The 24,151-nt window shown below is 35.1% G+C and overlaps 2 protein-coding genes across 3 annotated transcripts in view; one reads left to right on the top strand and one right to left on the bottom strand.

Moving 5' to 3' along the window:
* Positions 1–3,088: 3,088 nt before the first annotated feature.
* LOC139690882 (deoxynucleoside kinase-like) lies at positions 3,089–9,527 on the bottom strand. The gene is made up of 6 exons (XM_071588499.1): positions 9,389–9,527; positions 9,038–9,201; positions 8,836–8,969; positions 6,765–6,883; positions 5,490–5,644; positions 3,089–5,310 (listed from the first exon to the last, which is right to left on the bottom strand). The coding sequence occupies exons 1-6, from the start codon at positions 9,438–9,440 to the stop codon at positions 5,179–5,181; spliced, it is 756 nt and encodes a 251-aa protein (XP_071444600.1). The 5' UTR covers positions 9,441–9,527; the 3' UTR covers positions 3,089–5,178.
* Positions 9,528–9,595: 68 nt separating this feature from the next.
* The window catches only part of l(3)76BDm (trafficking protein particle complex subunit 8 homolog l(3)76BDm), a 53,287-nt gene continuing 38,731 nt past the window's right edge, over positions 9,596–24,151 (top strand). Inside the window, exons 1-7 of one of the 2 annotated variants that reach the window (XM_071587818.1) lie at positions 9,596–9,963; positions 10,039–10,233; positions 10,346–10,453; positions 10,615–10,798; positions 13,985–14,156; positions 18,954–19,124; positions 23,549–23,767. In XM_071587818.1, coding sequence (XP_071443919.1) covers positions 9,816–9,963; positions 10,039–10,233; positions 10,346–10,453; positions 10,615–10,798; positions 13,985–14,156; positions 18,954–19,124; positions 23,549–23,767 — 1,197 coding nt within the window. In that variant the 5' untranslated portion in view covers positions 9,596–9,815. The remainder of the gene's footprint in view (positions 9,964–10,038; positions 10,234–10,345; positions 10,454–10,614; positions 10,799–13,984; positions 14,157–18,953; positions 19,125–23,548; positions 23,768–24,151) is intronic. The other variant, XM_071587819.1, reaches the window with a different exon arrangement.

The following is a 24,151-nucleotide window of genomic DNA, read 5'->3' as shown; positions in this document are numbered from 1 at the left end:
AATGTTTCTCGAACAATTGTTCATGAAATTGTTAAACACCATCTGCATTATGCAAAAATTTGTGCAAGATGGGTCCCTCGCGTATCTCAATGAGCTGGCGGCGAAGGACTATGCAGCAGGAATACAGAAACTTGTCACACGTTATGACAAATGCCTTAATTTGCTTGGAGATTATGTTGAGAAGTAGTTTAAAGTATCCTCTTTCAAATAAATTTTTTTATGTTTGTTAATATTTACTTTTGTGTCTTTATTTCACGAACGGGTACTACTTTCCGGATGACCCTCGTAGTAATGGAAAGGAACATAAAATACAATCAGGATGTATTTGTTTTGTGTACGTTGAGGCCTTCATAAATGAAATTGGTGGAATAAATGTCTATATTGCAGAGAACAGAAGTAGACAGGAGGGATAGGAGACTTTTCCACAACCTGTACATTCTTCAAACTGCTGAGGTGAGTGGGGTACAGAGTCAGAATGTGCATTTTTAGTAAGAGGGGTAAGACTAGGGTGTCTCACCTGTATTTTTCAACATAACATATATACGGAAGACATGGATAGAGGCATGCAAATAACTATTTAGAGGAAAGGTCAGTCAAGAAATCATAAAATCAGGTTTGCAGATGATCAACCAGTTAGCCAAGGGGTTGTGAACATTGCTGGGCACATTGGAGAAGCAGTGCCATAGGTTTGGGTGGAGAGGTTATAAACTTGAGCAGGTCCAAGTTTTCCTATCACAGGAAGTATTACCGATCGAATGGTCAGATAACTAGGAACAGAGGATGAAAAATTGCATTGGGCAAAAGTGCTTTCACTTGAAGAAAATAGATAACAGAAACATTTGGGTGAGGATCTTAAGAAAAGGCTTATTAAAACCTCGGTATGAGTGATTTTTTTGTACTGTACGGAAACTTAGTCTTTGAAGCAAGATGATAGGCATGGATCGGAGGCTTTTGACAGGTGAGTGTGGAGAAGGTGAATTAGACCGTAAGGAAATCAAACAAGGAAGTGTTAAGCATGGTTGGGGATAGGATTGTCGGAAGAAATCCTATAGAGGCAGGAAAGGTGGATGCAGAGCATATTGATACGCAGTGGCAAGTTGAAGACTGTGATGCAAGTGAGGCAGGCATAGGATATTGTTGAGGGATTGAATGGACAAGGTATGCAGCATTGAAGAAGGGTTCTTTGTATTGACTGATATCAGGTTGTTTTGCTAAGAGGTGAAGAAATATATTGTTCTGTAGTCGGTGTCCATTCGAAACCTACCTTAAAATACCAATAATAAGCACAACAAAGACAATTTATACTTAAGTTCTAGGAAGCTTAATGCTGGCTACTAAAGCACTGCTGACAGTTTGGTCATGGCTATGGAAAATGTGTTAAGTTGTTCCTTGGTGCACGTCTGTAAAACACAATAATTGATAATCCATAATGAACTTCAGTAAATCACTATTTTTGGTTCACTCGATATTTTCAGTTGGACTAGCCTTGTGAAAATATTAATACAGCTGGGGTTAATTGCATTGGGATAAGTGATGAGATTACCAAAATGACTTGTTAATCAAGCAAATATTATCTGAAAAACCAAGAATTTTGAGTGAACAAATATTTTAAAGCAGTCCCAATAATTTCATAAACTTGAAAGTTTAAAGTGAAATAATATATAGTTCAAGAAATTTCTTCAAATATTTATTTTCATACAAAATTCATCATTTATAAAAATATTATTTATTACTAACATACTACCTTGATCAAAAAGTTCCCGGAATAACCACCGTGTGGCGCTCCCATCGTTCCGATTTGAGTTCTGTTTTTTTTTGTTAAAATGGTACATCTGTTGTTGATATTCCCTTTAAATCTTAGTGTCATAACTTGACATTTGCAAAAGTTACGGTCGGTTTTCGGTATGTCCATCAGTGCTTCCTGCGATTTTTCCATTACTTCCTCTCGGCTGCTAAAACGCGTTCCCCGTAATGGTTTTTTAACTCGATTGAACAGAAAGAAGTCACAGGGAGCCAAATCAGGTGAATTCGGTGGCTGTTGGATGGTATTTGTTGCATTTTTCGTCAAAAAATTACGAATAATGATAGCACTGTGCGACGGTGCGTTATCATGGTGCAAAATCCACGAGTTTTCTGCCCACATTTCTGGTCTCTTTCGGCGAATTGCTTCACGCAAACGTCTCATAACGCCCAAATAATACTCTTTGTTTACTGTCTGGCCTTCTGGCAAAAATTCATGATGCACTACACCGTTGTAATCCATGAAAACCGTCAGCATTGCCTTCTTTTTTGACTGAAAACGACGTGGTTTTTTTGGTCTCGGCTCATTTGGTGAACGCCATTCACTTGCCTGATGTCTGGATTGCGTGTCGTACTCATAAACCCACGTCTCGTCTCCAGTAATGATCCTTTTGATGAATGTGGGATCGGATTCAGCCTCGCAAATCATGTCTTTTGCGACGTCAACACGGTCTCTTTTTTGCATGAAATTGAGGTCTTTCGGCACCAACTTTGCTGCTACACGACGGAAACCCAAATCATTAACCACAATGTCTTGGGCGGATCCATAGGCAATGTTCAAGTCCTCCGCTATTTCTCTGATGGTTAATTTGCGGTTATTGACCAACATTTCTTTTACTTTATCAATTTTTTCACCGACTTTCGATGTCGATGGTCTGCCACTGCGTTCATCATCTTCGATTGACTCACGACCACTTCTGAACCGCTCGTGCCACTGGTAAACGACCGTTTTTTTAGAGAATCGTTGCCGAAACACTTTTCCAACATTTCCAACGTCCGTGCGCCACTAAATCCGTTTTTTACGCAAAATTTAATACAAGTTCGTTGTTGCAAATTTAAATCCATTTCTGAAATTGTAAAAAATCGCCAACACACACAGAGATAGATGTACTCTTGGCTACGTAACTTTTGCAAATGTCAAGTTATGACACTAAGATTTAAAGGGAATATCAACAACAGATGTACCAATTTAACAAAAAAAACAGAACTCAAATCGGAACGATGGGAGCGCCACACGGTGGTTATTCCGGGAACTTTTTGATCAAGGTAGTATATATTTGAAGCAAGGTAATCAAATGTGGAATGAAACAATGTTAAGCAGGTCGGTAACTTTTATAGGTGAATCTGTTACAAGAAACTTCTCAGGTGAGACACTATAAACAGCATTTTGAAATTAATCAAAGGATTAAAGTAAAATTTGAAAGAAGAACATGTTTGGAAGAAATTCATTACATTGCCATACACAGGCTGGCAACTATGTAAGGCAATGTTTCCTGACAATTCTGCAAAATTCTAATGCTTGACATCAATTGATTTTATTTAATAAACATTTGTGGTTCTTAACTTAGCTCATCTAAAATGGCCATTATTTAAATCAAATGAATTCCATAAAGAAGGGACTTTAGAATCTGTAAAATGGAAATATTTTCATGTATACATGGTTCATAATTTTACCTTAAAGTTTGAAAAAAGAATCACACAGATCAAAACTTGATTTGCAAGCAGTGATGCACCATAGGTGCCTAGATTGTTATGGCATTTTATAAAGTAAAACTAGTTTTGTCAGTTAGTAGACATAAATGAACCAATGCCTGCATATATATTCTACCTTTCACCAAATAACTGACAAGTAAAGCTAGTCATTCTAGAGGGAAAATGCATACCTGAACTAAATTCTTCTTATTACTCAGATTAGCTATGGCAGTTCAAAATATAAAATAAAATTAAAATACTGTGACAAAAAATGTCAAAATACTGTTACAATTAAAAGCATGCATCCTCGTTATCCTTAAAATGAGAGCAATTTTACTGATCAATTTCCCATGCATAAACTTTTGTTGGGTAGATCTTAAAATCACTGTTTTCCTAATGGCATATTTTCACTTTGACAAATATTATTGTAGCAATGATTTTATAAGGCGTAATTTTCCATAAATCCATGCCAAAATCAATGGCATGCTCTTGGAAGAAAAGATTTTGAAATAATGATTCATGTAATAGAAATAATAGCCTTTGAAAATAAGTGGTACCCAAGTCCTTAAGTATTTCAATATTCTTTAAGGAAATGGAAATGAATTAAATATACCAGTTTAACACTTGTCAACAGGTTAAATTATTTTAAAACTTTCTTCTACAGACAATCATATCTCAAAGTAATCATGCTCATTTCAAAGAATTGATGAATCAGCAACTAAGACAATGGGTGGGATTACTGTTCCCAAATGCTCTGCTACCAATATATCCACTTTTAATTGTTTCCATGTGGTGGATGAAAATGGACAACTGCCGCATGAAAATGGATCTCAGAATTTTACTAAAACATTAGAATTTTTTTAGTCTATGAGTGACCAGGTCTATTATTCTCAATGAAATATTTACCTCACAATGTACAATGATTGTGATCTTGGCCTTTATTAAGTCAAAATACCATCCAAGTTTGTAGTAATCATTGGTTCAGTTTCAATTTCATTTTAAGGAGGAATGAATGGAGAAAAAAAACCATCAATAAATACACAGCAGATGACTAAATTATCAAAGCATATGATAATAAAAGAATATACTAGGCATCAAATAACTATGCTTATTTTTCAATTACATTAATTGTATATGAAATTACAGCAAAGAACATCAAAATGAATCACTCTAGAAAAACCATTTTGAAAAAATAACGGGATCGGAACCTGGGAACAATGATTTGCCAGCTAATGCATTACCAGTTTGGCTATACAGACAGTTACAACAAGTTATACTTCTACAAATACATTTAATGTGAAAATAATTAAAATTGATATCAAAACATTTTTTTAATATTCTAAGAATATGAAAATTGCATTGGTCTTCAGCAAATTAAATCAATTACATCCAAAGCAAGGAATCCCACAGCTACAATTAAGTATAAAATTTAAACATATACATCCTCACATACACCTTGAGAATATTTACCCACAAAAAGTCTCAATGAGGATAGAGCAGTCTTATGCATTTTGACTTGATATTCATTAAATGATAACTTGATGTCCTTCCCATTTTCTTTTCTCAGCTCAGTGTGGCAAAACAGTATAGTCATTAATACATTTAGACAATACTATCTTAAAAAAGTAACTATAATATAACCAGTCTATTTAGGTCTTTGGACAATGAAAATTTCATAAGAATTTCTCAACTAGGAACATTTGAATGCATTAAGAGATCTCCTGTACTTTGGTTTTTGTTGTCCATGATAACTTGGGTGCATCTTTTGATGTCATCTTCCATTTTCGAGAGAATCTGATTGCCATCTATAACAATAACCTAGAATGGAGTTGAAAAAAATTACACTGCATGCTTAAAAATGATCTAGAGTTCAGTATACTTTATCCAATAAAACAGTATGACAGAGAATATTTATAACTGGTGGCTTATATTGCAACTTTGAGAGGTTTAAATAATTTGAAAATTCTACTTTGTTAATCACAAGAAAATATACATACTGGAACAGCTGAGATACCATTTTTCTCGGCACAGAGCCATTTCTCATGTAAATCATGTAATTGTTTTAGGTAGCTCAATGGAACTTCCATCTCTTCGTTACGACCACGTTTCTTGATCCGCTCTAGTGCTACCTCAGGAGATGTGCGAAGGTAAACTGTAAAGATAAATTTCATGATTTAGTTTGTTCCATTTCACTGAGGGAGAGGTGCTGTTGCAATAAAAAGATGAGTTGATTGGCCGTTACATCATATCTTGGCTACAAATGTGACACTCAACAGCAATTTATAAATGGACACCCTTGCAGATGGCGGGACCATGGAAGATATCCAATGTTATACTTTATGAACATATGTTCATTGGGTAACTCTGTAAGAAGTGGGGTGACCACCCATATTCTAGATTCTTATTCCCTTGGAACATACCATTTTCCCCTCGTGTTTGAAATCAGACTAATAATCATCAGAATAATAATAATAGATATAATTCAGCACTGTCCTGCTATAGTTTTGGTTTTTGCCAGGGTCCACATTCACAATGGCCTGTGATAGACATGAATGGGCACAACCAAAGGCATTGTTCCCATTATGAATTCCCAGTTTGCAAATCATACTGCCATTTTAAAAAAATGGTCCTCTTATTGACTCTTCCCCCTCCCCAAAGCTCTATTGATAACTTCAAAAATGACAGACTCACAATTTTCCTGAGTTAGTGGGATTCTTAGGTGTAAGACACCAGTATATGAGGAGTAGCCAGCTAAAAAGGATGGTATTCTGAATACTCAGTAAGAATTTTTAATATCACATAAGCCTGGCTGTACTTAATGTAAAATCTTTCATACCTTTATTTTCCATAAATTGCTCCCTTTTTTCATACAAGCACAGCTTAAATTTTTAATCTTTGCTATGAACTAGAAGAGGTGGATTAGAGAAAAATAGCATCCTTTAATTAATTGCTCATGGCATACTCTGACAGGCAACAGACTAACATACATATCTCTGTAACCTGTGTATTAGATTATGACTCAAAAATTGCTAGTCGAAGACATGATGGACGAACAAATCTCAATAAGTAATTAAATTTAAATGGAATAAATTTAAAAGTAATATCAGCATATAAGATCAAGACCCCATGTGTTCACTATTTAATCATAAAAACTAAATCATTTTTCTTTAAATAATTCTGAATAAATTAGATACCTACCGACTCAAAAATACAATGAATAAAAAATAAATATGATAAACCAAAGAATATTCCACGAAGAACATTCACTTTACCTATCATGTCAACCTCCACATCCACTTTTTTGCAGAGCCACTTGTACCATTCATCCAGAACAGCATATTCTGGACCATCCAAGAAGCCATTTTGATGAAGGTTCTCCACAAAGCAGTGCCTAAATTGGTACACACAAAGGTGACATTAGAAAATTCGACTGCATAGAGTGACAATGAAAATAAGACCACCCACATGTGCATAGATAATCCATCTTTTAAGGGTAAAAGGCTTGTAGTAGTTACTAAGCAAATTCAGGGGCCCATTTGCAATTAGGCAGCAAGCAACAATTCTTCAAGAGGGATAGAGTTAGTGACATACACTTAATAGAATTTGCACTAGAAGACATAACATGAACTCATGTTTTGGGTCAATTTCATCCAACTGATGGCTATAGGAGTTTTTTATGCCACTCCAGAACAGTAAATTCAGCTGTTTTTGAGGAAATGGTGCAGAATTACTGCATATAACAAGCAGAAAAAGACCATATCCTTAACATTACATACAGTTGACTTAGTCCACAGCCCACTAATAAAGTAAATTTAAGACAAAATTTAAGGAAATCGATACAATTAATGTTAAATTGGGTTATTACAAGAGAAATTTAATACCAAATAATATAAACAACAACATGAATGTACAAAAGAACAAGTTTTTCAACATTTTAAATTTTTTTCATAATGATATTAATAACAACTATTGAATTTACATTTAAATAAATGTGATTGCATCAGTGCAAGAGGCAAACGGGTAAGTTGCACATGTATTATTATATGACATATCACTAACAATGGAAAAAATGTCTAGTTTTATATTAAGGAACTTGAAACTGAACATTTGACAGTTTAGACGCAAGGGATATTCCTGAAACATTCACAGGAAAACACGAAAAGAACTTGAGAAGAAGATAAGAAAATGTATGCAGATATTAAGCATACAAAGTGATATGAAGAAGCTAGTGATAGCTAGAGAAATTTAATGCAACAGTAAATGATTGCTTTAGAAAGACACTAAAAAGTAACACATGAAAATGTATAGGTAAAATATTGAGAGAGTAACAGACATTAAATACTTCAATATTAAGTTCGATGAAAAGCAGACATACTCATAAAATATACAAGTAAAAGAAATTGCTCATAAATTTAAGAATATATTTCATAACTTACAGAGAGATTGCACAGCCAACTTAAGAATAAATCCAAGCACCCTGGCCATTATATAATGAATAGTTATAATACCCATCCTCATAAAAAAGTTAATATTTAGCCTAGCAGAGAGAAAACTTAATGAATGCACAATAGTGATGGTGCAAAGTTAAAGAACTGTTAAAATATTATTTTCACCATTATAACTGTAATTCCACCAGTGGAATACCAATTGATAGAAAGGAAAGCAAGAGAGGAACTGAAATTAAATTGCACAGCGGAATTGCTTGGATTCCAACTATGCCCAGAAAAGAAACAAGACAATCATTTTCTCACATACATGAAATATATGAAGGGGGTAGACCAGATTCTAATGGGATTAATAGCTGATCATGGAAACCCTAATTAAAAATATAGAAAAGAAGATAAGTGAGTCTGTGAAGATGCGACAGATAACTTTGAAGACTGAAGAAATGTGAAGAGGACCCCTGAGGCAATATCTATCAATTTGGCTGTTAATTCAGGAGAAATTCGCAAATGAAATAGTAAAATTAGAAGAGAACGATTTGGAATAACAAGCATGAAGAAGAAAGGCAGAAGACAGACGGAAGGGATTCAGGATTTATACATTCAGCAAGAAATAATGCAAGAAGCCCTAAAAAGAAGATCACAAATAATAATACAGAAAATCAAATATATGACTTCATTATTGCGACAGTTGTTTAAAATGTACTCATAATTACTAATAGGCCAATTATGACAATAAAAACACAAAATAGGTTGGGGTTATATATTAAAGTTACCCCACTAACATCCGAATATAATCCTCCATCCACTTCTCATGCAGAGAGCTAGCAGATCAATTAATCCAATCTTAAGGAGCTGACATCAAATTATGTCAATGGTAAACGGTATTAAGCAGGCATACCTTGCACTATATAGAGATCTCTCCATCACTTTAATTGGTTGAGAACAATGGCGTTTGTGTATGTCGACCATTGTCAACTGAACATAGGACTGGAATGTCATTGCTGCTTTCTTTGTGTCGCTATAAAGTAGCTCCTAGAGAGAAATATTACATTTTATATAAGGCATTCTAATCCAAATTAACACTTAATGCTTTTCCTTACAAGTAAATTGTGTCCGTTAACATCCCGCCATTTATCAACGGGCTCTGCAAACGTAGCTACATCGACATATTTCTTGAAATAATTAATGAAGGTGGTTTTTCCACTGCCAATATTTCCTTCCACTACTACGGTAAATGGTCGTTTGTTGTCTTTGGACGACATGCCTAAGCAAGATGGCAAAAATATATAACAATAAGAAGTATACTATCACGATTTACTTAGAAGAGACAACCGTTACTACCAGAAAGCGCGCGTAAATTATAACAAAAGAGTGATGAGGGTTAGGGGTTATTAGCAGACACGGTGACACGAAGTAAACAGCTTAATTTTTAAATGACTGCGTATTATTACCACGAAATAAATATTTGACGCTAGCCAAAATAATATTTCTTTTCCTCCACATGATTGTGAAGGAAATTAAGCCAGCTTCGATGGTACCAAATATTAAGTTTCACATGTGCGTCTGCTAGTGGTCCCACCAATTTTCCAAATTTTGATGGAGAACAAAAGAAATGCGATATTCCTGCGTATTTTCCTAATTTATGAAGAAATGGAGTTAAGAATTGCGTTTGTTTTGCAGTGATCGTGGAAATTGAATATATTACAACTCATCATCTGTTAAGGACCATTACAAATTTCATTGAAAGATTTCGAAACGAAAAAATATGTAACCACAAATGTGTATCCTAGATGAATTCATCCGTTCACAATTCTTTGCGGTAGTGATATAATATTTTTACCTAGGCGAGGCCTTTTTAATTGGAATCGTGAAATAACAATGAAGGAGTCACCTCAAGAATTCATCCAAAAAACATTTTCCCCCATGGTTGCTGTGATCAGTAGTTCATCTGCTGAAAACATATGCCAGAAAAACAACCTGTCATTCATTGATTTACTGAGGCCCTATTGCAAATTGAGCAGCGAAGGTATTGTTGTTTACAATTAGCTTCTTGTTTGGATGGGAAAAAGAAAGTATGCCTACATTATTTGTCTCCTTTTAGTGCAAATGAGAGATCCGTCAGGAGCAGTCATTCCTATTCGTGGCTTACGACTTACCTTACGTTCAGTGGATCATGTCCCTCCTCCCCCGGCTGTCGGCCGAAGAATGTTGGATGATGCAGTGTCATCAACTCCTCCAAACCTTCCGTCAACTCTTCAAGATGTTATGGAAACTACAGGGACAATATTAAGTGAAGGTAGCTTCTATTGGTTGTGTTTTTTACTCCTAAGGTATATTTTGCTTTGAGTCTAATCATAATAGTGATATTTTATGGAAATTAAAGTGTATTTTATTCCATTTTTTTTAAGATTCCCTGACGGAAGATACTCGCCTTCCATGGTTTGAACTTTGGCGTGAAGTTTTCCTTCAAGTTCAACCAGTATTCGACCATGAATTCATAAAGCATTATGTTGCTTGTATCCTCATTTTTCTTACTAATATAGCTTTTATATGTACCCATAATTTATTTTTAGCATATCAGTATCAGTTTACGACCTTTGGATATTATACTGTATTAAACGTCAGTTTATCATATCCCCTCTTTGGACAAAAATCTTTAACTCTAGTTGTGCATCAGGCTTCCTGGTGGTCAGTTCAATGGAAGGTGAGGTTTCCTCTGTTGAACGCCTCAACTCGTTGTGGAAAGAAGTTCAAAAATTATCTAGCAAGACCAGTGGAGGAGGTCCAAAATGGTTCTTTCCAAATGCTATTTTGAAGTATTACATTGTTTTACATGATCAGTCAACTGATAATCTCCAGAAGTAAGTATTTTTCCGGCCGAAATCTCTCCATTGTTTTAATTTTCCTACGTTATAGCTCATAGATTACAATCATTAATGAACATCAGAGGATGTACAACATGAAATGAGACAAAAGGGGAAAGATCTAATATGATAATTTCTTGATTGAATTCTTTATTTGTATATCAGTGAATCAATGAAGTTTGAGCTACACAATGCTATTAAAGGCTGATACAGCCTAAGAAAGTATGTCCGAGCAAGAGTTGAGACATGCATTTTAGTAAACATAGGGGTGACAGTTAATGTATTAGTCAACTAGGCCAGCCTATACAGTGATGCACCAGAGGAAGTTTTTCAGTAGAATAATGAATCGCTTGGTGAATAGGAACACACTGCTTAGTTATTCTAGAAGTAATACTAAATTTTTCATGACCTTGGTTTCAATGTTGAGCATCATCATCACATTTAATTTTGAAAACTTAGTCTTGGAAAATATAAGATATGATTTATTGGTTACTGTGTAAAGTTGAAATATTTTTTAAATTAATTTTAGATTTTAATTATGCGATTATAATCCATCACCTGGTTCACTGATATATATACTGAAATTCATTTATGCATTTCATATAATTTCACTCAAGTAGACCAGCTGATTCTTAAAAAACCCATTGAGTTGAGTGGATCCCATGACCTATGGACCTCATGAGCCCATGAATTTTGCTCTTGAAGACTGTCCTGTGTATCTAACTGCCCTGCACTTTATGAATACCCAAATAACATCAACACCTATCTTGTTTCTGCTTAGTCTATCCAAACTTCGGTTGCTGTGGAGAATGTAAAATGTATATCCTGAGGCAAACTTCCTGCCATATTATTGAGAAATAATATGTTTCTCTATTGCATTCAATCATTTGTACCATTTTTAATTTGTCAGGGATGAATGAAATATAATGATATTTACGAGAAGTGAAGAGTCAGGCGTGATGTTGTGGAATCGAGACATAATGAAAACTTCGTTGCAATTTTCCACAGTTATATATAACTGTGGAAAATTGCAACGAAGTTTTCATTATAATGATATTTGCTTTACACTCAACAACAGCTATAGCCTTTGGGTGAGTAGTCCAACTGCAAGGCTTAGGATCAGTCCCTGGTTCGAATTCTGGGTATGGCAAAAAGTTCTAGTCCATAGAAAGGAAATTTCTGATAGGGAATGTCTCAGCTGTGATTTGGAAAACAAGTTAAAACCATACCACATTAGTCTTCCTACTATATGCAGCCTTGTTCACCATTGAACCATAAATAGCATTTATCTCAGTAAACTTTGCTCAGGGTAAACCATCTCCCAATTGGATCTCCAAAAGAAGCTGCTTGGGAAGGGAGCACCGGTAGTAGTGGAAGACAGAATAAAAAAAGTTAGAAAATGTGAAGATTGAGGTGACCAGGCTTGGATGAGATCCGACCATCCTAAGGTTTCAGTCTATAGTTTTTACATCTACACGATCCATTATAAAGTTGGGTGAAAGTAGGTGCAAACACAAGGTGGGAAGAGATGAGAGAAAGGAAGGGTATTTAAATGTTAGGAAAAGGGAAAAAATCATAAACTCAAAATTCTTGAGAAGGGATGCATGCATAATGGTGCAAACTTAGTTTTAAACAAGGGTTAATTTTATCCACTACTGAAGTTCTCAGGTATATTAAAAGTAGGAAATAAAAATGAACCACAATCACTTTTACAATAGATCACTCCCATACCAAGACAGGTCATGCAGAACTGAAGAGCGAGAAGGGGGAAATTCTATTAATTCATGGCCATGCAACAAATGGTCCCCACCCCTGAAACCATGGGTAGAAAATGTGTCGCCTGCTGTTGGCAGCGTGTATGCTGTTGACCGCATGAGGCATCACCCCCGAGGAGAGGGACAAGGGATGGAAGGGAAATTGAAAATACAACAATAGACGGGTAGTGGTGTAACACACACTGTGTTAATTGTATGTCAGTCCCATGCCATCATGCAGGAAGGGATTGGCTACGAAACATATGAGGTTTTGTGTAAAATGCATGCATATAGGTAAAAATAATAATTTGCTAGATGTGGCAAGTGGCCTTCTTGTTAGTTCCAACCCTGCAGTTACTATCTCATATTGTCTGTGGGAAGGAGTCATTTATTCTGCTGGTTCTGGCATCTTATATCTTGAATTTTATATTGATGGTCCCAACGACCAATTTATGTGTTGGAATATGAATAATTAACAAGACCTGGGCACTGAGACAAGTGGCTGTGAATTTATATAATTAGTTCAATCTAGCATTAAATCATCGTTACTCTAATGATTCCCAACCCTACTCTAGAAGCATTTCTGTGATGCTTTTGCTTTTTTTCATCCCAGTGTTTAAAGAATTGGGCCCACATTTTAGCTGCACTTGAGTTGATTTGTTGTTTTGATTGAACACTTGACCCTAGTTTTCAATGAAATGGCTCCAATAGTTTCAACATCATTGCATAATTTGCATGAGCTAACTACTGTATTTCCCGGCCCATAAGACAGTTTTCTTAAAATTCAAAATACTCTAAAATCAGCCGTCATCTTATGGGCCGGGGGTACACTGGTATAATTTCAACAATTAAATGATTTGCCCGGAAAATACTTGTCATTATGCATTTTTTCCAGTATCAGGCATAAAAACTGATTTATGTTATTACAAATGTTGATAATATCACTGTTTTGAGTCAGTAGTAAGCAACAGTGTTAACATAAAAATAATTTGATCTTTTCTGCCTAATATTTTTCATAAATTCTAAACTAAAAAATCAGGGTATGTCTTATATATCATTGATACTGATTATGTTATACTCTCTGTGTCTTATATAATAAAAATTTGATACATAGCTTCACTGATGGATGCCTATTTAAAAAAGGAAGTTCAACTGTTAATCAGATACAGTCGCTCATTTTTCTGTTAATTCTAATTTTTGTGGAAAAGTTATTTGTTAGTGTTAACAAAATCACAATTTAAAGTGTTAGATGTATTTTTGGAGTTATGTACCCATGTCTGATGACTTTGTTTTGAATGTTCTCTGTAAGGCAGGAGTTAGTTAAGGCAGTATTTTTAAGTCTAGTTGTAATGATAAGGTTTCTGTTGGCATTCATGTGAATGGATTACTATAGTAATGCAATTTCCCCCTTTACGTTTGATTTGCATAGAGCTGAAGCTGCTTTTTCTGAAGTGAAGTCTGTATTTGGTCTTGGGTGTTACCTCTTAAAGATTAACTCCCGAGTGCTAAAAGATGATTACAAGGAAGTGGGGACTGAAGAAGGAGAAATGATTGATCATTGGGCCCAATACCTTCCATCACAGAGCCTAAATAATCCAGAGGTATGATGATGCACAATTAATATCTTTGACATTTTGCCAAAATTGAGGTATTTTATTTTTTGTATAGTTAGTTACACATCTATGTATCAGTAGCAAATTAACTTTTTAATGCCATGACCACATCTATATTTGCCTTAATATTCTTCTCCTGAATTTAATTATTTGTCTTGAGGTGATTAAGGCAATATCGCATGAAATATAAATACTTTAAAGTTATCACAAATATTACTTAAATGAAAGACATTCGTAAGAAGGCCTTCCCCTTAGGTGTATGATATATGTATTCTTAATGACTTGGTCGCACTGATAGGAAGTATGCAGTATTAAAGGGCAGCTTATTGTAGTTGTAGATGCCAGGTTGTGTTTTGTTCAGGGAAGCAAGGGAATTTTCGCTGTATCATTTGGTAGCTGGTGTCCCATCAAAAATCTGCCTTACCTGGTAGATAACTAATAACTATTATCATACAAAAAGCATTCGAGTGCACGGTTGTATAGGAAGTTAAAACATTTCCTCAATATTCAATTCATGCTCATGTGAGAAGGCACCAAGAGTTTGTTCTGTAATGATGGCCAATTGGTGAGGAAAACATGTTCTTGACATTATATGGGGCCATTAGACATGGTCAGTGGATGCAGGGTTGGCTAAAAGGGGGATGTTGATAATCAGTGAAAAATGGAACCATCAGCAGCAACTGTTTGTTCCAGGATTCCTAATGTCTCATTATTATTATTATTATTAATGCAATAATTACAAGTTGACCATTTGGTAGGGTGGTAACATGAGGTGGCAGAAAAGGTCCATTAACTGATTTAGAGTTTGTGGACCAGGGAAGATGTGCTGTAATAGTGATATTGGTTTTTATATGATTTTTTTCCAATTTCAAGTAATTATGTTATATTTTATATAGTCTTTAATCTGCAGAGAGAATGTTTATTTTTTGTTCATTCGTATTACTGCCAATGTAAGCACCATGCACTCTGTCATTATATCCGTCACAAAATCCTTCTTGTTCATTAACAATAATAAATCTTAAAATTAAAAGGACGGGTATTGGAATAAATTATTGTTGCAATCATGCCGTTGGTCTGATGCAGAAGGGCAATTAGGTTTAGTGTTATATTAGAGGTTTTTAATTATCATATTTCCCATCCCATAAGACATCCTTTTTTATTCCAAAAAGTGCTCTTAACATCAGCTTGAGTCATATGGGTTGGGGGTACATGTTTATAACTTCGACCTATAAGCACAAGTCAATTTGATGGAAAAATACTTACTATTAAGTATTTGTTCCTATATCAGGCATAGAATATGCTTGCCTTGATTACCAATTTCGACAAGTAGTTTTTGGTCAGTGGTAAGCAACAGAGTTTTAATATTTCATTGAAAGTACTTCCTAGAATAAATCGCAAATTTATTCAATTTAGCATATTCAATTTCATCTCACATGTGATGCTGTCACAGAACTTAGTATGCATTAGGCCAATGGAGATATCACCTCTCCGCTAATACACATATACATTGTATCTCCCGATAAACTCCAAATCTACAGATATTCAGCCCTAATTAGTATGAGATTGTGGTAAAAGCATAGGAAATGGTTGCTTTTAACACAAAATTTCATAATATCAGTTAGGAAATGCAGTTATAATAAAAATATATATGCTCATGTACTCCTTAACGGTCAAAACTTCCACTGAAACTGCCACTTGAATACAAAAGAAGGTTACAAGGCACATTTCATGACTTCATACCAATGGGAAGAATGAAACGGTTGTCGATTTCTAGTGTTTGTGATTGAAAAAGCCCTGGTGGAAAGTTAAAAGATGATCGTAATGTCTTTTTTCTAATGTGAAATTAGCAATATGTTACATTGAGGTGATGATGACGTTGTGTAAGAGGAAAGTGACAACCCCAGTGAAAATAACTGCGGAAATGATTCTGCAGCTGTGATGGTGAATTTCTGGGATTCTACAATGAATAAATGCTGATGTATTTGTAGATGCTAATTTTTAAATGTAGCTATTCAATTTTCTTTGTAAAGCGTTTGCATCAAAATAATTATACCCTTTTCTGCCTTATCCAAGTATTTTTCATGAATTCTAGCCTAAAATCTGGGTGCATCTTATGCGCCCTGGTCTTATGGCCCAGGAAATATGGTATGAAGTATCCATGGGTTATAAGTAACCCTTCTATGATGACACTTTGCTCTCAATACTAGGCAACACAGCATTATCTATACTCGATATGCATGCAAATCATAATTGTGCTCCCTGCTCTCTTCTATTGCGCCAAATGAGTATAAATCGAGAGGTGTATCAATATACTTTTGTCTAAAAATATATCCTATGTAAGATTGAGAGGGGTACAGGTATTTGCGTGACTGTCACATGATCGAAAGATGAATCAAAAATTGGACCTAAACTATTTCAAATAATACTTGAGCATCCCCAATGATCATGTAAAAAAGATATATTGTTTGATGAAATGGAATTCTCCTTCAAGTACTTTGCGCTATTTTAAATGTTTGCATGTTGTTTATGAATCAGAGATTTACTTAAGATAACTGTATTTGTTTGGACTGACAGTGAATAAAATAATCAAATAATAGCACCCTAGGTATTTTTGTAGTATGCATGTGTTGTAGAATTATTTTGTCTATATTTGAAATTTTCACTTTAATATTAATTTGTAGGTTGTACTAATTACATATATTTATGTGGTATGTATATCATCCTCCAGAAGAATTGAGATTTCCTGAAGACAAATAGATACTTTGTTTCCTCTTCATAGTACTCTAATGAATGGATATGCACAATATACTCATACTTTTCTCATAAAAACAGGAGGAAAACAAAATTGTATATATTTTTCTTTCAAAAGGTTTATAGTTATCAAAATGTACTCATAATAAGTTATCAATTGTCCAAAACTTCCTTTTTCTACAGTGTAATTGATATAGCACATTTTCTGAAGCCTTTTTCACTGTATATCTTTTGCCAACATCATTCTTGTAATGATACCATGGTGCTAATTTTCATCCATTGTACTTTCTGAATAAGTCAATTGTATTACCATCCCTAATTTATCTTCAACTATCAACCCATGAATTTCTTGAGAGTCTCATTAATTTTGTCTTGTCATGGTTTCTTTTCACTCTGCACAGCAGCAAAGTACAATACATCTGAAACCACATGACTAACAGCTAACTAAAGGTTTATTATCTACAAGCAAGACCGGCTCGTTTAGCTCCTCATACATTTTCATTCCTACCCCATGCTTTATCCATGTCTCTCTTACCATTACCTTAATTTATAAATTCAATATGATCAGTAAGAACAGTCAACATATATCTTTCAATGCCAATCCTGATTATCTATTCCAACTTGTGCTATCTGTAGAGAATTTCAGTAGAGGTTTTCAAGACCTATCCCTCCTGTCTACTCATACATTCTACAATGTATTCATTAATTTTGTGCCTGCTGCTTGATAAAACTAATTGAAATCCCTGGGGAAAATAAATTTATCCTTGTTTCATGTTCCTTTTAGTTGGGTAATTATCTTTTTATATATGTTTGAGATGATGTTGGGAGAGTTAGCAGGCCAAAATAAAGTGTAGGATATAATGTGTGAATTTTAGTTTAATCAATCTGAATTTTCAAGATCCTATCCAATTAATTTGGCTTTTTGATATTTAATTGGAGGAACTTTCAAAGCAAAAACATTGCACCCATACAATGAGCAACCCTCTATTCCTACTCATTTCACTGTGTCTGCCTGGTATTGATGTATGTGAGATTCATACTTCATATTTTTCCTATTAAACCATAGGGAAAAATGGCTACAAAACTACCTACCTACCCATCCTACAAAACTGTATCTGCCTTAGCAGTGATGGCATCTTCCAAACAATACTTTTTAACTGCCATGTAGTTTTTTTCAATCATCTCTAACATTTAAATAGGAATGAACCTGGGCAATTTGTTGGAATTAGAATATTGGCAGTTCAAATAAGTAATTTTATAAATTGGGGATGGTTTCACAATAATTATTGTTACATCACCTGCTCTGTGAACTCCGAAAAATACCCTAGTCATTTGTTTATTGGGTTTTGAACTTACTAAAGAAATACTTTTGTTTAATCAGTATCGGATTATTTTGCCTTCTGCCATTAGAATGTGCAAATATTTTTCTCAATTACATTTAACAATATATAGTTGCTGATATTAATATTTCATAGGCTTTCAAATACACCATTGATGTTGTTGTTATTAATGTTGTTGTTGGCATCTTTTCTATGACATATTTAACCACAAAGTAACCAATTTACAAATATAGTAGCCGTTGAAAAACCCCCGGAACGTTTAAAATATTATTGCGCAGGAATATGCTCATTATTTTAAAATTAATGTTTTGTCTTGGTTCTAATCACATTTACAGTTTTTTTCAAGAATGCATGCAAGTATATAGAAGTTGATGTTGCCAGTATCTACCTTAAATTTCACCTTCTCGTGTCAGCTTCTAACTTAAATTTAACTGTCCATTTTCAACATAGCCAATTAATAAAAGTTTTTTTTTATTCCTTTTTGGTTACTCCTAGATGTAATTTTGTTGTCATTGTATTGGAATTCATGTCATTTTTGTTGTCTTTCTTTTATTTTGTGTATTATTTTGGATTTTGATTATCTGGGTGACTCAATGTTCTAACTTTTATGTATAATCTGCAGCCTTATGTAATTAATCAATCATCCTGATCTAATATTAAAGTAGCAATAACATTACTACTTGTTATATTCAAGGAGGAAATTCATGAGCCTACTAGTCATAGCACATTTTTGAATAAGGGATTGAATGCTGACATTGGGGAAGAAGCCAGTCCAGAGATGGATAGAGATGATACAGACTCCTCCACTGTACCTACAGTATCTTATGTAGTACAGGATCATCCCCTGAGTCCTGAGACAGAGAAGGTATACTTCAAGGGACACTAGAAACTGTCTATTTTTAGATTCCAACATACGTTATAAGGTTCCAAAAATGTATGCCATGTAGATGTTATGATATATCACCTCCTGTTGCCTTCAGTTTAGTGCAGCACTTCCCTGGGGCATGGATCTAGTTTATATTTTTTTACCATTTTAGAAGTTGAAAAAAAATCTGTTTGGCATTTATTTGCTTTTTAAATAATCGAATCATTAAATGAAACCATTATTGAAATAGAAAGAAAGACTCGTACTTTTCCACAGATTTTATTATACGGCACGACGCGTTTCACCGACTTGCGGCATCATCAGGTACAAATTTGCAAAACAGACAGAGCAAGCATATATACCCTCAGGACAGAGTGGGGGCGGGGAGGGTTGGAAGGATTTGAGGGGGGTGGGGGCTCGCAGGTGCGTTGATGGATTGTTTTGACCATTTCCAGGCTAATTTCTCGGAGAGGAGTGGGGAGGGGTATGGGAATAATTGCTCATTACAAAGTGTCGTGTTGGGGTTCACCAAGTGCCTTCTAATCTCTAATTGCTCGAGAGCGTCCATTTTCAATCCTTTTGGGAGTGTGTGTAATATCTCTGGGACAAAGTCACTGCTGTGGTTGAATTCTAGTAAATACTTGGCGAAGAGAGAGTTGTTATTCTGATTTTTGTGACACCTAGCGTGTTCCTTGACTCGTAACTTGATATTCCTGCCGGTCTGACCAACATAAACGCTGTTACAATCCTCGCATTTCAGTTTATAAATGCCTGATTTGAGAAGGCTATCCTGGGTGTCTTTTCCATTGGCTAGAAGTTTGGAGAGGGTTATGGGTGGGTAGAAGGCTGCTTTGAGTGAGGTGGGTAGGCAGTTGGAAATCCTATATGAAAGATCTCCCAGAAACGGGAAGCTATATTAATGACCATATAATTTCTAATGATTCCGCACACCACTTTTCTCACAAACACGCAGCCCTCCACTCCATGATCCACCGCCTCCTACACATCCCCCTTTCCCCCAAAAACTTCAAAATTGAACTCGTGAATATCACTAATATAGCTACCAACAATGGTTTCAACCCCAAACTAGTTGACACATTACTACGGAAAAAACAAAAAGCAATGGCCATAAAAAGCATTTTCGTATCTCATCCCGCAGTATCTAAAGATTTTAAGTGGTGCTCGATCCCGTTTCTGGGAGATCTTTCATATAGGATTTCCAACTGCCTACCCACCTCACTCAAAGCAGCCTTCTACCCACCCATAACCCTCTCCAAACTTCTAGCCAATGGAAAAGACACCCAGGATAGCCTTCTCAAATCAGGCATTTATAAACTGAAATGCGAGGATTGCAACAGCGTTTATGTCGGTCAGACCGGCAGGAATATCAAGTTACGAGTCAAGGAACACGCTAGGTGTCACAAAAATCAGAATAACAACTCTCTCTTCGCCAAGCATTTACTAGAATTCAACCACAGCAGTGACTTTGTCCCAGAGATATTACACACACTCCCAAAAGGATTAAAAATGGACGCTCTCGAGCAATTAGAGATTAGAAGGCACTTGGTGAACCCCAACACGACACTTTGTAATGAGCAATTATTCCCATACCCCTCCCCACTCCTCTCCGAGAAATTAGCCTGGAAATGGTCAAAACAATCCATCAACGCACCTGCGAGCCCCCACCCCCCTCAAATCCTTCCAACCCTCCCCGCCCCCACTCTGTCCTGAGGGTATATATGCTTGCTCTGTCTGTTTTGCAAATTTGTACCTGATGATGCCGCAAGTCGGTGAAACGCGTCGTGCCGTATAATAAAATCTGTGGAAAAGTACGAGTCTTTCTTTCTATTTCAATAATGGATATCAATTACTTCCACGAAGTGAAGCCTGAAACAATAGAATATATTAAATGAAAATTTCTCCCCAAATTTTTATAAAACTTTCTTCATATTTTTTCATTTTCATCATTTGTTTTTCTATAAATTATGTTTAGCTTCATGATAGTTTCACAAATTCCCAAAACCCATTGTAATATTCATTGGCATGGTGGCACTTTTATCATTGTCTATTACATGTACTTATCTTTTAGCAGCATCCTTGCAGTTGGTATTACACTACACTGTTGTTATAGCATTACACAGATATATTCTGCCATTAGAATTGAGTTCAGTTTCTTATCTATTTCAGCTAAATCCTTTCCACTTGAAACTCAACACTTCTAATTCTTAGCGGAATTTAATGGATTATGAATTTCTAACCCAACACTCATCATTTGCCCACTCATTTAGATCTTAATAAATGAATTTCTCAAACAAATTTGAGTGTGTGGCAAAACTCATTTAGCATTGACCTGGCTGATGAATTTTCATTACTGTAAATCTCTTGCATTTGTTTGTCTCCTGTTGGCACTGTGGAAGTTACTGTCATGGAATTTGAATTAGTGAGATTTTTTCATCTTTAGAGTGATCTGACCAACATGTGCATTGTAAGCAGCTCTAAATGGTGAATGATGGGATAAGCTCTAAATCTAATGATGCCTTCTACCTCATATGACATTATATTTTCTCCAACTATGGCTATATCTATATATCTGTGTAAGGGTCACGGTAGTCCAGGGGTAGAGCGTTGGACAATTGACTGGAGGGCCCGGGTTTGATTCCCGGGCAAGCTTCTCTGGGTACCTTCAGCTCAACCCAAGCTGTGTGATTTTTCGGGTGCCAGATCTTCCTGGGAAATCATAACTGGCGCATAGGGAAAGGAACTGGCCCCCCTACCCTGATGTGTGAATTTCACTCGCTGTTAGTACTGGGTGAACTCTACCATCACCTACCAAACCAACATTCGGATTTATTACTGTGTTTATGGTGTTATATTATGTATTCATATAATAGTCACAGTATTTCTGTAGTGGTGTCTAAAATGTTTTGAGCGGGCTGCATTGTAGTGCCTTCTATTCTGTGATTTTTTAAAATATGTTTAACCTGAAAAGTCGGAAGCCGTATAAGAAAAGGGTTTCCATATTAATAAAATATTTAAAGCTATATAGTAATGCAATTTAGGTAAGTTAGTATTACCTGAGTCATTGCTTATCATTATTTCCACATTTGATTATCCATGTGTGTAAGTTATATGTCCAAATCCTTATCTTATTCTGATCTGATTGAAGTAAATACTTTTGCTATGTTTAATTTTAGAAAAAATGCTGGAATAGGAAATTTTAATAGGTGAACTAAAGCTGAAACTGTTATGGAAATTTATACATTTTCTCAATAAATGTCAGAATTTTTAAAACTACCATCCATGTTCAATAAGATGTTAAGAGAAAGACTGAAACAATATTCAACATTATTCATTAAAGATTTTTATTTCCCAGGTAGGAATAAAATTATTATGAATATGGTGTTAACTAACTCTAGTGTAGTGGTTACCACTTTTATTGATGAAAAATTGAACAATGTAAAAGTATGTCAGTTACAATATCACTTCTCATAATTATCTTCCGCATGATTTTTATAGGAATGGATATTGATGTATGTGGTTCTCATACTTTACATTTTCAGGTTGTATGAATAGTTCCTATTCGCAGTTAGTCAGTCCTAGTCCCTATTAGAACTTCTGGTGAATTGCATATCTGCTTTGTTACTTTATCCATTTTCCCTGATTAATTTTCCTTTCCTACCTCCCCACTTTCATTTCTCCTCCTTTGTTCTTTCCTTATATTCTTAATCATGATAGGGTGTGCGGTTTCATGTCTGTATCCTAGTGAAGGGTTTTTGTAGTACAAAATTGTCAATAAGATGTCAAGATAGTTCAGGTAAGAACTTGTAGTACTCAGCTTCTCTTTCTCCCCATGTATTCTTTGCTTGTGTGTTATTATTAACACCCTTGAAAACTCTGGTGAAATGCATGCATTTAAAATTAGTTGTCAAGTAGTGACTACTTATTATTGACTCCAATGTTGTAATGAGATAATAAAACTAAATGAAACAATGGTGTAAATTAGATCTCATTCCTAGGAAAATACAATTTTGCTAGCAAGAAATTTAAACTAGGCACTATTTAGTAAATGCAAGAGTCAAAATGAAAGAATGATATCATTTACCTGGAAGGAAGCCTACTTCTAAATCTATATAAGCCTCTTATGCTTTGAGTTAAATGTAATATCATGTTTATACTCCTTTATTTTCTATCATTAATAAGGTTAACTAGAATGTCAGCCATGTTGAAGAATTTATACTTGATACCAAATCACATATTCCTTAAAAATGTTAGTGAGTTTGGTGGGACAATTTTATCAAAACCTGTGGGTGTATTTTACTCAATGTTTGTATATATTTATGCGTAAAATTAATGATAAGAAGAGTATTAGGCCATATGTCCATTTCAAGGCACAAATTTAATTTGGTTTTTACTGAACGTTTTAGGCAACCTCAAATGTAATGAATATTAGTGACACTGAAATGAATATATCAGTAACGGTGTCTGGTAACAAGTTTGCAGCCATTAAGTCAGAAAAAATGGTGAAACATGGTGTGCAGCTTTTGAATGAAGACCTGGAGCGCATTCAGTCAATGGTCAATGACTTCTGCACTCGCATCTTCATCCCTCATGCTGAAAGACAGATGCAGGTTCTTCATGAAGCTGTGAGTAATTGTGAAGTATGATCTTGTGCTTTCCTGGCAAATTGCAGTGGAAAAGGCTACTTCGGTCTTCCACCGGGTCATCATCAGAGGCATCATCAATGTAGGACCTGGCCGTGTGGAAGACCCGAGTTGCTTTGGTTATTGTGTTGTTTTCTGGAAAAATCTAAAACTCGCTCATAACTGCATCAGGTGAATAGATGAACCATTTTCATGTGCTTAGATTCTAATTGTGATACCTGATGGCATGCAGCCACAGTCTGTAAATGCCCTTTCGATGGCATTATTAATTATGGGCAGGCCAGTTGACCTTGGTATCTATTGGGAATATATTCTCCACATAAATCAAGATTTCCTGGAAAATTTCCAGAAAATCAAAATGATTTT

Source organism: Hetaerina americana, unplaced genomic scaffold (assembly GCF_022747635.1).
Source record: "Hetaerina americana unplaced genomic scaffold, ioHetAmer1.1.p SCAF_3, whole genome shotgun sequence".
NCBI classification, from domain to species: domain Eukaryota; kingdom Metazoa; phylum Arthropoda; class Insecta; order Odonata; family Calopterygidae; genus Hetaerina; species Hetaerina americana.
Note: the sequence above shows the minus strand (reverse complement) of the source record. Positions and strands in the feature narration are given on the sequence as shown.